The sequence below is a fragment of the Mauremys reevesii genome, linkage group 6, assembly GCF_016161935.1.
Source record: "Mauremys reevesii isolate NIE-2019 linkage group 6, ASM1616193v1, whole genome shotgun sequence".
In the NCBI taxonomy this organism is placed as follows: domain Eukaryota; kingdom Metazoa; phylum Chordata; order Testudines; family Geoemydidae; genus Mauremys; species Mauremys reevesii.
The window spans coordinates 76,382,585-76,398,243 of record NC_052628.1 but is presented as its reverse complement, the minus strand read 5'-3'; the positions used below and the strand labels follow the sequence as shown (position 1 = coordinate 76,398,243).

The window sequence follows — 15,659 nt, the reverse complement described above, 5'->3', positions numbered from 1 at the left end:
ATTTCTGTTTTCTGTTTCAAAACAAAATTTACACAAATTGCTCTAATTTTTGTGAATGATTTAAATTCAAACAAAGTTTCAGTTGACCCAAACCAAATTTTTTTCCAATTTTCTGTTCACAAAAATATGGTACACCTCTACCTCGATATAACGCTGTCCTTGGGAGCCAAAAAATCTTACCGCCTTATAGGTGAAACCATGTTATATTGAACTTGTTTTGATCCACCTGAGTGCGCAGCCCTGCCCACCCCCGGAGCACTGCTTTACCGCGTTATATCCAAATTCATGTTATATCGGGTGCAGTTACATCGAGGTCGCAGTGTATTTCAACTTGCCGTCCCAATTCCAAATGGGAAAGCAATTTCCTGACAAGCTCTAACTGAAAATCAGTTCCTTTCTAGGAAAATTAGAGCATGGGATCTGGCTGCAGCTGCCACCTAACAGGGCAGCACAAGACAGCAAAGTAAAAAGTTCCACGGCAGAAATGCTGAATTCTCTGGCATCTTGGAAAAATGCCAGATTCCATCGCTATTATTTTAGGCTCTCTGCAGGCAACACTGCATCAGTTAATCTTAAAAAACTGAACAGATTATAATCTTCACAACCATAAGCACTAGAAACATTCTATTTTATATGAAAGTTGGGATTGTGAAGTACTTTTTCACAGGAATCTTGGAATATGCATGGCCCCTGGGGTAGGGTTTTAGCTTGAAATGTGTGACAATAAAACTTTTTAGAATATGATGAAAAGTGTTTTCCCAGTCACTGTTCATAAATGTCCAGAATGGGAAGAGTCATACATAAACATGTTAAGGTGTTCTAAACCAATGTTTCACCCCTTTTTTCTACAAGATAAATATCATGCAAGTGCTCTTTTTTGCTCACAGTGAATATGATGCTAGCCATTTATTTACACAATGGTGGGGGTTTTACAGTGTAAATACCACACAATTACAAGGTAAATACACAAAAGCTACAGCAATTTAAAAAGACTGCAGTTCAATCACCACAATGTTTGAGTTTGGAGCACTGCAAGTCTGCCTCAAATTTTTGCAGATCACATGTAGTGAATTACATTTTTAATGGCAAGACAGAGAAATATACTTGGGAGTTTGATATTCTAGTGAACGCAATATACTTTCCCTGACATTTGTTAGACGGTTTACAACTTGCTGTTAGGTGAAACTTTTAATGAATGTACATATTTTTTTTAAAATAGGAGACTTTCATACAGGAGTGTTTTTCTTGCCTTCTCTTTTCCTTTATGGCCGTCCCCTTCACCTTTCTTCACACATAGCCTCAGAACCTTTTAATTTGGCTTTCCTTACTGGGTATAGGTAGACAAATTAGACCACTTCTGTGTTTATCTTACATGTTTGTATTTCTAAGTGCCTTTCAGACTAACAACAACAACAACAACAAAAGTCCTTGCAAAGCTAGTTATTGGAAACTAGATGTATGCCCAAAGATTTCTACTTTAAACTTAGAAATCTAAATGGACACTGATCAGAGGGGTAGCCGTGTTAGTCTGGATCTGTAGAAAGCGACAAAGAGTCTATAAGGTGCCACAGGACCAACAGACGTATTGGAGCATAAGCTTTCGTGGGCGAATACCCACTTTGTCAGACGCATGGACACCTGTGTTCCAGAAACCATAATGAAAAACTAAGAATCCCTCTTGTGACTGGCAGTCTAGAAAGGTTTTGTCCCAATTCTGGAGGAAGGTCTGATAACATTATTTAATGATTCTAGATCTACAATTATTGTGCTATAATTTTAAGAGTTCTACGGAGTTTGTGGAAGTCTGCATAGCAGTCCTGCAAATTCCTGCACACTTCACTCACAACTGCCACTCGTAAGTTCACCTCTATTGAAGCAAAACATCCCAGATGCCTTACTATGTTCAAAGGCTTTGTTTTCAATTCAGACAGCACATTGGAACATAGGCAAGAAGCTCCTAATGAAAGCTGCTTCAGTATGTTGTTTGCAATAAAAAAAACGTGGATTTGCACCCCAGATGCACACAATGTTCACAAGGGTAAAATTTCCAAAAACCACCCAAGTGACTTAAGAGCCTATATGCCTGACTCACTTTTGAAAAATGGGACAGACTCCTAAATTATATAAGCACTTCTCAAAATTTTATGGAGCTCCTGGACTCCAACCCTGCAGTTTGTCCTATGCACATTCAATGTTTTTCAAGCCACTGGATAGTTTATACAGCAATTATATAGCGTGATAATCACACTTAATGGATGTAATAGTTATCTTAAGAAATATAGTTACTGAAGTAAAAAAATCTTAGAGAGAACATCCGGCTTGTGCCCTATAGAATCCAGTCCTGCCAGGAAACACTCAGCACGTTGCAGGATCAGGTCCTATGCATGTATCCAGTATTTACCAAACATACCATATGCAGTTATTGTGTATCGGCCCAGTCTTGCAACTCTTACTAAAGCAAATAGTTCCATAAGCTTCATCTTGTTGGAGAAAAACAGAGTTCTCACTCTCAGGTTGGGTGCAGCAAGTCAGATACTTTATTATCTCTAGCAATTGCGTGGAGGGAGGTCTCTCCAGGTAAACAATTACAGCAAGCATTTATACCTTTATTACATACAATAATGGGCAACAGCTGCATTTTGTTTATATGTAGGTCATCTTGATCTCTTATTTTTCTCACTTCTATTTAGACTACATTCCATACTTATCTAACACAAGGTCGCAACAACTTCTCACACAGTTCTTTCCCCACTCGCCTCACACAATCCTCGCTTCTAAAAATCTTGCCTTATTAGGGTTACAGCTAGCCTGACTCTTGCTCACATAAGGGGACTGTTTGAATATGAAATCCCCTTCAATGCCCTGTCAGTTTTTTCTCTACTTCCACAATCTGAACTTACTAGTGTGTGTAAGGAGCCAAATTATGGCTGCAACATCAACCTTGGGTGAAGAATTTCTATGGATAAAGTACGGTCCTTTAGTTATAGTTATTGAAATAAGTTGTGTGTGGTGGTGGGGTTGGTTTGCTTACTTGTCTGTGGTTTGTGCAACCATTTCTTCCACATTTTGTTGGATTGTTGTTTTTGGCAGATGTGAATGAATGCGATGGAAACCATAGGTGCCAACATGGCTGCCAGAACATCCTGGGTGGCTACAGATGTGGGTGCCCACAAGGGTACATTCAACATTATCAGTGGAATCAGTGTGTTGGTAAGAATAATCTCCTTTTGATACAGCAGTCCAGAAGTTACATAACAATGACAAAATGCTCAGATTTTCAGAAACCCTATGAACATCTTTTAAGTTCAGCGGTACCTACTTCACTTCATTAAACTTGTGTAGCCCTTCTCTGACTTCTGAAGTTGAAAGGGGTATAGTTACATAAAATCATGTCACCTGACTGCCTTGCAATGGGAGGAAAAGACATAGAAATTCAAGATAATTTCCACGGAAGGCCTTTAAAGCCCTTACTAGGATATAGTTAGCACTTTAGTGCTTTACAGCTATTGACTTAATAGACACAGATAACCACAAATGTACAAACCTTTCAATTGATATATACAGCAGCAACAGAAGCAAATGAAATTAAATAAAGACAAAAGATTAACTATAAGGATTTCCCACACACACAGAGGAATCTGTAAAACAGAATTAGCAAGAATACAATAAAAACAAAACCAAAAAAACCCACACACGTTTTTCAAATACAAAAAGACAAATAGATGATGTGATCCATATTTCTTTTAAGGGCAGGGGTACCACAGACCACAGTTTGAAAACCACTAATCTATGGTATAGGGAATGAGTTGGTGTTTTCAGTCTAGTAGAGAAGTTAAGAACTGAATGTGAAATTACTAAAGAGGCAGTTATTCTAGCCATCTGAAGTATTTTGGTTCAAAGTTTGAGTATATTGGCAGAGCAGTGCATATTCCATGGCCCATTCTCTATCTGTTCTCATAAGAAACAGGATATTAGCATCCAGGATGGTCAGGCCAATAGTCGCACAATTCACTTTTTAAAGAACCAAAGATGCATAAAGTATACCGCATTTAATTTAAAGGATAAAAAGGATCTCAGAAATGCTTATATTGAGCAGATTGTTAGTTTTTTCAAGTAGTTTTAAGGTATTCACTTATAATAAAAGTTTACGTTTTTACAGTAAAAGGTGTTTTATCCATCCCTTCACCAACCAGAAAGCTCTATAAACCAGCATTTCTGATCTTCATTGAAATTCCAGTTTATTGTCCGGTTGCCAGTTAACTAAGAAGGAGGGAGTTTGGGTGCAGGAGGGGGTGTGCGGCTGGGGTGTGGCGCCTCACCCCAAGTGCTGCCTCCACAGCTCCCATTGGCTGGGAACCGGGGCCAATGGGAGCTGCAGGGGCAGTATCTGCAGGCGGAGGCAGTGCACAGAGCCACCTGCTGCACACCTAGGAGCAGCCAGGGAGCCACCTTAGGTGAGAGCCTCCCAAATCTGGCACCCTGCCCCAAGCCTCCTTCTGCACCCAAACTCCCTCCTCAAGCCTGCACTCCACATCCCAATCCCCAGCCCCGCACCCCCTCCTGCACCCAAACTCACTCCCTCTTAGTTAACTGGCATTTTTCACTTACCAGCACTCCCCCATTCCCCAGCATGCTGGATAAAACAACCTTTTACTGTATATTGTAGATAAAAGAATCCAATAGCATGAAAATAGGAAACTGAAGGATTGATAAATATTTCACAGTTTGTTTGTTTTATAAATTACAAGAATGGATATGCATTATAGGAAGAAATGGGAAATTTAAAAACTAGTGTACAAATGACACCAAAAATGATTTTTAAAATACCAAAAACTTCAATTTTGCAAAGCCAGACATCAGAACAGCAAGAAGGGTGTAAAGAAATGGGACAGCAACAATGTTCAATTCAAGAGAATGCACTAGGATCTGGAAATGAGTACTCTAGATACCATTTGAAAGAGCTCTGAGAAACTTTCAGTATCTGGTGAGGAGTTATTTAACATCTTAAAAGGGAGCAGAAAACCCTAATAAAGTGGGGAAACCTAATAAAAGTTCACTCACTTTAACCTCACTTGATGCATTTATAGTCTCTAGCTATTCATGAACACTCCATTCATGTGTGAACCAGTTAGGTTCAAAAAGTTTAGAGCTTAAGGGACCTTGTCAAAAAAAATTTGTGGGGATGGGGGAGAGATTTACAAAGAATTGAATCATTTCCATTGCTCTGCTGCTGCTTTTTGTAGAGCATGTTTGTCTCTCCAGTGGACATTTTGAGTCTATCATGATTTGACTACAGTTATTGGGGCAATAGTTTGAGTCTCATTAAATTTTTAAACTGGATTTTCAACCATGGTAAAGAGTCATATCATCATATGCTTTAAAATGACCTAATATAGATCTACAAACAGGATATATCAGAGGGAAGTGAAGGCAGAAAAAAGTGCTAAATTCATGACGATGTTTAAAACAATCTTTTAAGTATTACTCCTACGCATTGCAATTTCAAAAATTATTTCTCTATGGAATCACTTCATGTGGTGCACCTCAATGTAAACGATAAGATTAACTTCTATTACATGGTAATTTGTCTGCATACCACAGCTGCACAGACATGGAGAAATTCTTACTTTGTTACAAAAACAGCTTTTTCACCCTTGTTCATTTTGTTGCTGTATATCTGATTTGGTTTCCTAATTAGGAAAGATATTCCACACATAAATGTCAGATCTAATTATATCAGACCAACTCAACCTGGTTACAAATCTACCAAATGTGCTTTTGTTGGCAACATTCCAGCTCTGCTAAACATGGCAATAAAATACCCAATAAACTTGTGCCAAATGTAATTTCTTGAAGCATTTTTAAAACCATGTGCTGTTTAGGATATTTTAATGAACAGAGATATAGTATATCTGTATACATACTTTTAACTTGTTCATGCAGGATTGCTCTCCAGTGAGATACAAAGTAAATTGTGATCAAGGATTCTAGAGTCATGTTTAGTGAAGCTTGCTGCACCAATGTATCACACTCTCAGTGCGGAAAGAGCAAAGATGGCTTTGTGTTTTAAGGCACGGAATATGAAATTTCTGGTTGTGACTCGCAGTGTGTGTTTGAGTGGGTCAGTTATTTGCTCTGTGACTCAGTTCCCCAGCTGTAAAACGGGGATGTTAGTATTATAGTTTTATAAGGATAACCCTTGGGAAGCACTCCAATACTGCAATGATTGGGCTAGATACAAACCTAGATAGACTGACTTCTGTATCCAGTGGATGAACATTCGGTAACTTGCGCAACAATCCATGTGGCAGATCAGAATGACACTGCTGGCAGTCTTTTCTGAGAGAGAACCACCCAGTTTCCATAAAATCCAGATGAGGACAATTTACTTGATTATCCCCCAGTGTGCGCTCTTTTTACATAAGGGTTTACTAATAGCCTGTCAAAACAAATGAAAGAGGTGATGATGAGATGCCCAAACAGCCATCCTATTAATACTGTGTGTGAGAGAAGTGCTGGATTCTTTTAGAATATTCTAAATCCCCTACCCCCTCCAGAGTAAAATAGTTAAGATCATCCAGGTCCTGCAATAGAATTTGGGTGAAGCACTTAGTCTTTGCATGAACTCAAATGGCTTTATTTTAAGGGGGGAAAGCCACAAAAATACTCTTCTCCACTACAGATTAATCCTCACCTAATAGTACCCTAGGGGAAACAGTGGAAATTTGAGTTTACTACTTCCAAAATACAGAGTTGAGGGCCTCTGAAGCATTTGAAACCTAGCTACTGTCAGAGACAGAATACTGGACTAGATGGATCAGTGGTGTAGCAGTTTCTATGAGGGAGGCTGAGCCTGGGCTAAGTTGAATGTCAGGGGGAGAGGGGAGGCTTACAGCTTGCATTTGTAGTCAGAGTTGTAAATTGGGAAGGACTACATTTGGTACATGCCCAGGCCCTGTGTGGGGCATTAGAAATTCTAGCAATAAATATTTTCCCTCCCTGGAAATCGTAAGCTGTTTATGACTACAACCTGCCACGACGGTATCTTCTCATCTGGATAAACAATCTTTTATTTTGCTTATTAGATGAAAATGAATGTACCAACCCTAATGCTTGTGGCACCGCTTCCTGTTACAACACACTCGGAAGTTACAAGTGTGCCTGTCCATCTGGATTTTCTTATGACCAGTTCTCTAGTGCATGCCATGATGTGAATGAGTGTTCCTCCACTAAAAACCCCTGCAATTATGGCTGTTCCAACACAGAAGGTGGTTATCTCTGTGGCTGCCCTCCTGGATACTACAGAGTAGGACAAGGGTGAGTCTCTTTCTCCCTCTCACAAACACCCTTCCTCCCTAACACTTATGATGATTGTATAACACATTATAATAAGTGATCACCATAAAAAAGCAAGAGCTGCAGAAAATTCAGTTGGCAACAGAACTAGTGCAGGAGCAAACAGAGCCTCCAACACCTCTGCATGCTACGGTCCATACAACCCTATGGCAGTCTCTACAATAGGCCTGAAGAAAGTGGAGGGAAAGGCAAGCCAGGAAATGGAGCAAGGTCAGTGCATTTGGAGCCATGCAGATCCACTGGCCTGACCTTCCTTGCAGGGTCATGTAGTAGGCCATGGGTGCTACAGAAGTCACTGAGGAGACACTGCACCAGTGCTTGTGCCTTGCCTCTGGGTTAGGGAAAGAATTCCAAGCCTATCTGCATAATTCTTCTGTGTACTACCCATGTACTTAGGTTGTGTGTAAGAACAAGGAATTGCCCTTATATATCTCTGGTACATAGGAAACTAAGTATGGGTTTGTGTGTGTTCACTGCAAAATAGCATCATTTTACATCTAGCATATGAGCAAAATTAAGTAATAGCTTTGATTCCCCTTCTGATGGCAGTACATTGTGTATTTGGAGCACTTTCCCAAATAGTACAGGGGATATTCCTCATCTAACTGTACCGTTCCTTCGAAGTAACATCTTTACAGTGATTAGTAAGGAATTTCTGTTGCACTGATCAACCCAAAGACAAAGCAGAAAAGAGAGAGAATGAATAATTCAAACTGAATATAATAGCCCATTGGCCTGAAATAGTAGTCAGAACATTTACTTTGGATGCCAAATGTCCTGTTGGGGACATATTCTTTGTAATGTATTAGTGTTCTGTGTTTTGAAAATTAGGGAGCACTATAATGGTTCCTGGCAACAGATAACCATCCTTTGTTGAGCATGTTACACTATACAGGAGAAATTTTAAAATATTATTCCACAGACATCTTGGGGAGAAATGGAGATATTGTGTAACAGTGTAAGGGGTTATGTGGGCTTACCTCCATCTAAATGAGGACATAAAACTGAAGTGAAAAGAAAAATGTTATCTGTCTATGAACATTTTGAGAACTGGGTCACTCATATGATCATCCCTATTCAACAGCCATTGTGTCTCAGGAATGGGCTTTAACAAAGGCCAGTACCTCCCTCTGGGTGGAGATTTAGATGAAGAAAATGCTTTGTCCCCTGAAGCATGTTATGAATGCAAAATCAATGGCTACGCCAATAAAAACAGCAGGAAGAAAAGAAGTGCGAATGAAACGGCGCAAGCAGAGGTGAGCGAATACCGTAACGAACTAGTTAATATGTATACTTAACAGTCCTGGAATCAGAACTACTCATGGTATGTAAAACACTACACAGCTGTCACAAGGAGGAGTGAAGTTCTATTACCATAGTCATCTTGAAGTTCCAGATGACTATCCTGTACAGCATTCTGTAGTCACAACAGTGCAGGCTTATGTGGCCATCGAGTTTTTACAAGATGATGATTAGCTTCTAAACCTGAGCTATTTGTAGATGTGTTTAAGGGTAAATTAATCATACTGTGATGTAACTGCCAATACCAGAGAACCATACTTCTGGATCACACTCAAGATTTTCCTTACATGTTAGTGTATTTCTGACAAATGGAAATGGAGATGGGGATCAGTGGTTGACTCCCACCATAGGATGTATTTTGGTAATGTCCCCTTGTTGTTGTCAATTTTTACTGAGGTAGCAAGAAGCCTTAGGGCAAAAGCACATCTGTTAGGTTACATAGCGCCAGTTTGGGAGACAGAATGCCCGTTGCAGTGTGTACTACTCAAGAGCTTCCCCCTACCCTTACAGCATCATGCAGCAAATCAGTGGTTATCTGCATTACAGGATGTTGTTCTATGGCAGTAATCCAACTGCTGAAAGCTGCAGTAATGAGAAACTATTGATTTGTTTTTTTAAAAAAAACAGCAACCAAGAGATATAAATCTTCTCCTAGTTTTTACAAGGGCTCTGATTGAAGATGAAAAGCATTATGGATGATTAAAATAAGTTTTTACTGCTAGATTTACATATGGTAGTATTGACTAAGTTTCTTACATAAGCAAACTGTGGCGCTCCTCAGCCAGACCACCACCCTGACACAAGGAGTTAGCATTTCCACTCTCTGGTCCACAAAAGGTTGGTCATAGCATGGAAGTGGCCTCCACCACTTCCGGAGAGGAAGGCTGTTGCATAGCATTCAACAGCATTGTTCAAATGTTGATCCATGGATCAGCTTCTATGGCAGTTTCTGAAGAGCTTGTTAGTGCTGCCATCCCTGCCTTACAAGGGGTTGTGTGTGGACTTGGCATAGTGACCAGAAAGTAGAATGTGGAATGAAAACATCTGAATTTTACCTAAATATCTCAGCGAAGAGGAGGGCCTTTCGTGCACATCTAATATAAAGCAAGTTATTGCTAAAGAGTCCCATTAAATAGTGGCAGAAAAAGGAGAATGAATTTCCTCATTTATATCTAGGGAGGGAGTAGTATTGGTTAGCCACATTAACAATTGTAAGAGAAAAGTGGTTTCTTGCACTTGATACTTCTGATGTACAAACAGTTACCTGGTGACAGTATAGTACCCCTAGGTCATTACTTCACTCTTATCTAGTGTGTTCATCTTGTTACCAAGCTATCCAGTTATTTATGTTCCATTCACGGCAGTGGACCATACAAGCACCTTCCAAATAAAGTAAAAAATTCCCTCATATAGCATTAATTTCTCATTTAGTTCACTGTACCCTAGTCTTGTTACTATAGCTCTCACATGGCAGTAAGCCATATTGTTATTTAGTACTATTAGCCTTATGTGAAATCCCCTAATTTCACTTCGGAATTTTCACAGCCAACAAAGTTTTTTTTCTTTTTTTTTTTTTAAACAAAATCTAAGTTGGGATCATCTGGGTCCTGTTGGCTAGCAGTATGCCTGAGGTTCAGTGAACAACTTGTTGCAGCACTTGCAGCCACCCTCAATTTGCTTTACTTAACCACAGATTTAATCTACAGTGCATAACGGTATGTAGTGTGATAGCATTTGACCCTTTTTGAGGGCATCCTGTTCCCAGTTATAGATGCAAAAGAACTTGAACTGGTAAAGTTCTGCTGTGCAGCAGAGTGCGAACAGTGGTACCCCAGTCATTTCATGAGAAGTAAAGATCTATCAAAAAGAGAGAAGCAAGGAAAAGGCTTCCCAAAGAAGTCAGTCTTTTATAGCTCTTTCATTAGATGAAGAACAGTTGTCACCTACAACCACCTGCCTTTTGTTATAACAAAGCAATTAGATAAATTTATCGTTTTCCCCCCCTTATGTGTATTCACATCAAACACACTGGGACAAATTCATGCCTGTAGTCACTTCATTTGTGTTACATCAAAGCAAAAATTTCCCCCTTTGGGAGGATTAATTTGCTAGTAGTGCAGATTTTTTTTCCCCACTGCGCTTATCACTGTCAGCTGCTGAATGTAGTTTCTCATAATGCCGGGATGTAGACTCTCACTGAAGCTTCTATACAGAAAACATTCTTCAAAGAACTTCCATATGAAAGATTATGGAACCCTGAACCACCATACTGGAAGTATGATCAGGTATTTGGAACAAGTTGGATAGTGGGATACTTCTCATTTCTTTTCTACAGAGTTAAACCAGGACTTTTTTTGGAGCAAGCATGAAATTATGTAAACTCTTAGGCAAGATTGAAATCTGAACCCTTTGTGGACTTGGGTTTTTACAGAATTATTAAAGAAGCCTTAAAGATTTACAGGGTGTGTTATGTGGAACTGAGTAGTTCTCCCAGCTGGAAAGGATTTATAAATGGCTTCTTTCACAGCTGCAGTTTTTGAGAGAGGAATTAAACTGTTACTAATCAAACTCATTAACTTGCATTGCTTTAGGAATAATATAGAGCGTGTGTGTCTCTCTCCAACTATCCTTTCCTTCTCTTTCACTTCAGATTGAGCAGATTAGCTTGGAAAGCTTAGACATTGACTCTCCTTTGAAGATGAGGCTGAACTTCTCTGGACTTGGTAACAGAGAACATATTCTAGAACTCATGCCAGCCATACAGCCCCTTACGAACCATGTCCGCTACATCATCTCCCATGGCAATGACTATGGCATCTTTCAAATCCATCAGAGGGATGGACTTAGTTATCTGCACACAGCTAAGAAAAAGTCAGTGCCTGGCACTTACACACTGGAAATCACTAGCATTCCTGTATACAAGAAGAAGGAGCTAAAGAAACTGGAAGATAGTAATGAGGACAACTACCTCCTAGGAGAGCTTGGAGAAGTGCTCAGAATGAGACTGTGGATTGAACTCTATTAGCCACCCCTTCTAGACTTAATCCAGTTCTTGAATCACTTCTGTTCATCTATTTATCCACCTGAGCATGTCTACTTTTCAAAAGCTTTAAGGAGTCAATGACTTAAGAAAAAAAAAAAATCTATCTTTCCATCCTGCCAAGACTGCAGAATGACCCTTGCAGGAGGAATGACTGACTCTGCCATGGTCAAAAGTTTGATTACAAAGGCAACCATGGTTACTGTATCCTTTATATAACCTCAATTTAAAGTATATTAAAACTAAAGTTCAAGAGGTCAACACATGGCACTAAATGGCACAAAAATGTGAACAATTTTTCCTGTTAGCAGTCTGTAACACTTTGGGTATTTTGCTATAGGTGCTAATTAAAAAATATAGATGTTTATTTATTTTAATATATGGAGAAATTACAAACTATGTAAACAAAAGGGAAACATTTGTTTTTCTTTAGATTTATAAATTTGAGCTATTTTAGAGGTATTCTTAAAAAAATCCAGTAGATTTGAAAAAGGCTTCCTTTTGTTTGTGTGCCAGTTGTCCAAATACTTTAAAAATATATTTCCATGCTATTACCAGTGCTCTTTCAGCTCTGATACCATCCTCTAAAAGACATTGAAAAGTATGCTTCAAAAACGTTGAGTATTCACAAAAAGTTTTAAATGACTAGAATTACAATATTAGGCTCTGTAAAGATGATCATATTTCACTGCCAGTCACTAGGACTATATTCTGTATCAGCCACCTGAAATAATGGAAGCTGAGGCACAACCACTGTAGCAAAATACCTTGACTGCTTGTGATACCATTAGCATTGCAGGCCAACCTGTACTGTATTTCCTTCCGATAACCTCAAGGTACCACATATGCTACCACAACACCTCATTCTCACAAAAGGTGCTCTACATACTTGCATTACTGTAGGCAGCTGAAGAAAAAAAAAAGTCTTTCCTTTGAAAGGAACACCTGATGTTTCACTCTGGTGCTGGCTTGGATTAATGGTGCATTTACTAGGATTGAGCTGTTTCAGGACTGCCATATGTGCAAACTAATTACGCAGTGCAGACCAGGAAAATATATTTGAAATCATTTGTTTAGAACTTTCATTAATACTGTAGTTATACACCATATGCCTCATTTTATCCTAGCCTATTTTGTAAGAAAGATGTTTGTACATGACATTTAGTTTTCTTTAGCTATTTTTTTTAATGTTGTACCATTCTGTGTTACATGTATGTCACCATGGTGCTTTTTTTTTATTATTATTATTTTTGACAGCTGGTGCCTGTAACTCGTCATAGAACAGAACCTCATTATGTGAACCGCCAAAGCACATGCAGACTCCAGGTTTATTTCAGTCATATAGCTGTGCTGACCAAAGATTAGTTACCAGTTACACTCTGAGTTTTGGGGAAAGAGAACCCTCCTAAATTTTAAATCAACTGTTTGTGAGCTTTTTTTTTTATTTGTAGGTCTGTATCACTATGACAACACTTTTCTTGCAATAAAGCTTATTTTGGGGTAGGTGTCTTGAGTTGTACATGTATTTTAAAGAGAACACCTGCCTAACTGTATAGTTGGATGGTGTCACTAATGAAGGGCATTAGCAGTCAGTGTAGGTGCATTCTTCCCCGGCTGGATACTAACTAGGTTCTTCAGGGCACACTGAGGAACTATGCTAAATATTTTGTCCTGGCACAGTGATGAATTAAATTTATCACACAACATTAGAAAAACCTAGAAGATCCTAAGTCTGTTTCCCTTATACTGCTATACATTGGGAGTAACTCCAGTGAAATCCCACACTGACTTGCAACCTTTGCCTATAAACTCAGGGTGCAGTATTTGACCACTACAATCTCAAGTATTTTTAAGTATGAAGCAATCTCGATTGCTTCATAAGTAGTACAACATTTATTATTAAATGCAGTGTCCTAGAATCAGATGGCTAGATTCATAAAGAGACTTGGATGCTTAAGTCCCAAGATCAGGCACCCCTAGTAACAACAAAACCCCACTTCATCTGCCCAAAGGGATGGTAGGGTTTGAACAGGGATCTTTCTCTTCCTCCGGCATTGGAAAGGACTTGAAGCAGGGGATCCCACATCCCAGATGAGATTCCTAACTCCAGGGCTAAAAGGCAGGAGGAAAGTCCCCCACCCTCTTGCAAAAAAGTACATAGGCACCTAATTTAGAGGGCTAACAGCTGAGAATCCCAAGCAGAAATGCACACCTCCCACAAGTGCACATTAGGTGCTGTACTCCCTGAGAAGGGTCAGGTTTAGGACACATCCCTCCCCTCAGTATCTCTCACTGGCTACCTTAGGCAGGGAGCTGCCTAATGTCCTGGCTTTTGTGAATCCCATTTTAGAGGTCTGTCTTATTCACTGTATAAGGAGCCTAAATTAGGCACTCAGGCTTTCTAAATCTCAGTGATTTTCTAGGCACCAACATCCTAACTTTAACACATAATCTCCTTCAGGAATCTAACCCAGAGCCTCCTGAGCCAACGACAAGACTCCATTCCAGATTTTACACAGAGCAAGTGCATACTAGGTTACGCTTGGTGCTTTAGATAATACTATCCAGCCATGTGTTTATGTTCCATCAATTGTAACATCAGCATGGATGGAGGAAAGCAACAGCATGGGACAGAGCACTGGACCAAGAATCAGGAGACCTGGATTTTGTTACTGTCTTGCACTTTTACCCTGGGCAAGTCACAGAGTTCATCTACATAGAGAAGCTATTGTGAAATAGGCTGAATGGGAATTTAAAGTACAATAGCTTCCCATGAGGATACTCATTCTGCACTAAGATTGCCATTTTTGCACTGTAGCTTAATCCAGTTCCAAAAGTGGATTAAGCTAAACTGCACACAGACACTTTGTCTACATGGCAGAAAAAAAAAATTGTGTTCTTAACTTGAGTTTGCTAACTGGGGTTTAAGAAATGGCAGTGAAGACAACAGCTCAGCTTTTAACTTCGGCTAGCAGTTCAGGAACTGAACTTCAACTACTAACAAGAGTTAAAAGCTGAGCTGCCGTATCTTCACAGCCATTTTTTAAACCCCAATTAACATTTTTTCCCTGCAGCGTAAGCATATTCTCAGTGTGGAATAGGCGTGTCCACAGCGCAAGCTATTCCAGGCAACTTCCCCATGTAGCTAAGACCTTAAACCCTGTAGCTCAGATTTCTCATTCACTGAAGTACAAATGACTTCAATGGAAGATAAAGAGACTCCACAGCTTGCAGTATTAGCCCTACTTCCCCTCACTGCTACTCAGAGAGAAATGGTACTATACAAATCAAAGCTATGCTATGATAAAAGCCAAGTTCCATGGTTATTCCTACATTAGGTGTCTAATTCAGTAGTATTTAACGGGTCATTTTTTTCCCCTATGTGTACCATTTATTTCTAATATAAAATAATGAATGGAATCAGTAACACCACCACATAGTAAAATACCACTGTAATATACTGCATGAACAATGAGAACATTAAATTGCTCTTCCCAAGTGTTGGCACTAATGCTATTTGCAGATTAAGTAAAAGTCATGACAAGTTTAAGAAATCATGCACTTAAATTTAACTCCAGGGGAAATAAAGAACCAGGAAGTATGGTATAACAACTGTTCCCAATATTACCTTTTGCCAATTAGCTGCAAAGAATGATTGAGCTATTACTCTTGGGATAGTCTTCCTTAAAATGTGCATGTGTTCGGATCCATGTGGCACTTGTAAGTAGTATAAATTACCTGGAACCAAGAACAACGAGGAGTCCTTGTGGCACCGTAGAGACTAACACATTTACCTGGAACCAGTTTTTTTTTTTTTAACACTAGCTCTGGCTATATTGTCATGGAAGCTGTATTAAATTCAAACCCGCTCCTAGCTAGAGGGATTGACACATACACCAGTAAAAGCCCATCTGAGGCTTTGGTAATATCAGTAAGTAGTTTTCAAGAAAATTACTCATTC

General features: G+C 39.3%; 1 protein-coding gene and 1 long non-coding RNA gene across 4 annotated transcripts in view; one reads left to right on the top strand and one right to left on the bottom strand.

Annotated features, from left to right (window-relative positions):
* The window catches only part of FBN2 (fibrillin 2), a 245,391-nt gene extending 232,188 nt beyond the window's left edge, over nt 1–13,203 (top strand). The window contains exons 63-66 of one of the 2 annotated variants that reach the window (XM_039544388.1): nt 3,091–3,210; nt 7,086–7,317; nt 8,441–8,612; nt 11,309–13,203. In XM_039544388.1, the coding sequence (XP_039400322.1) occupies nt 3,091–3,210; nt 7,086–7,317; nt 8,441–8,612; nt 11,309–11,683 (899 nt within the window). In that variant the 3' untranslated portion in view covers nt 11,684–13,203. The remainder of the gene's footprint in view (nt 1–3,090; nt 3,211–7,085; nt 7,318–8,440; nt 8,613–11,308) is intronic. The other variant, XM_039544389.1, reaches the window with a different exon arrangement.
* Nucleotides 1–15,659, bottom strand: part of LOC120407978 — a 104,186-nt gene that overhangs the window by 57,387 nt on the left and 31,140 nt on the right. The gene's annotated exons all lie outside the window — the stretch shown is intronic.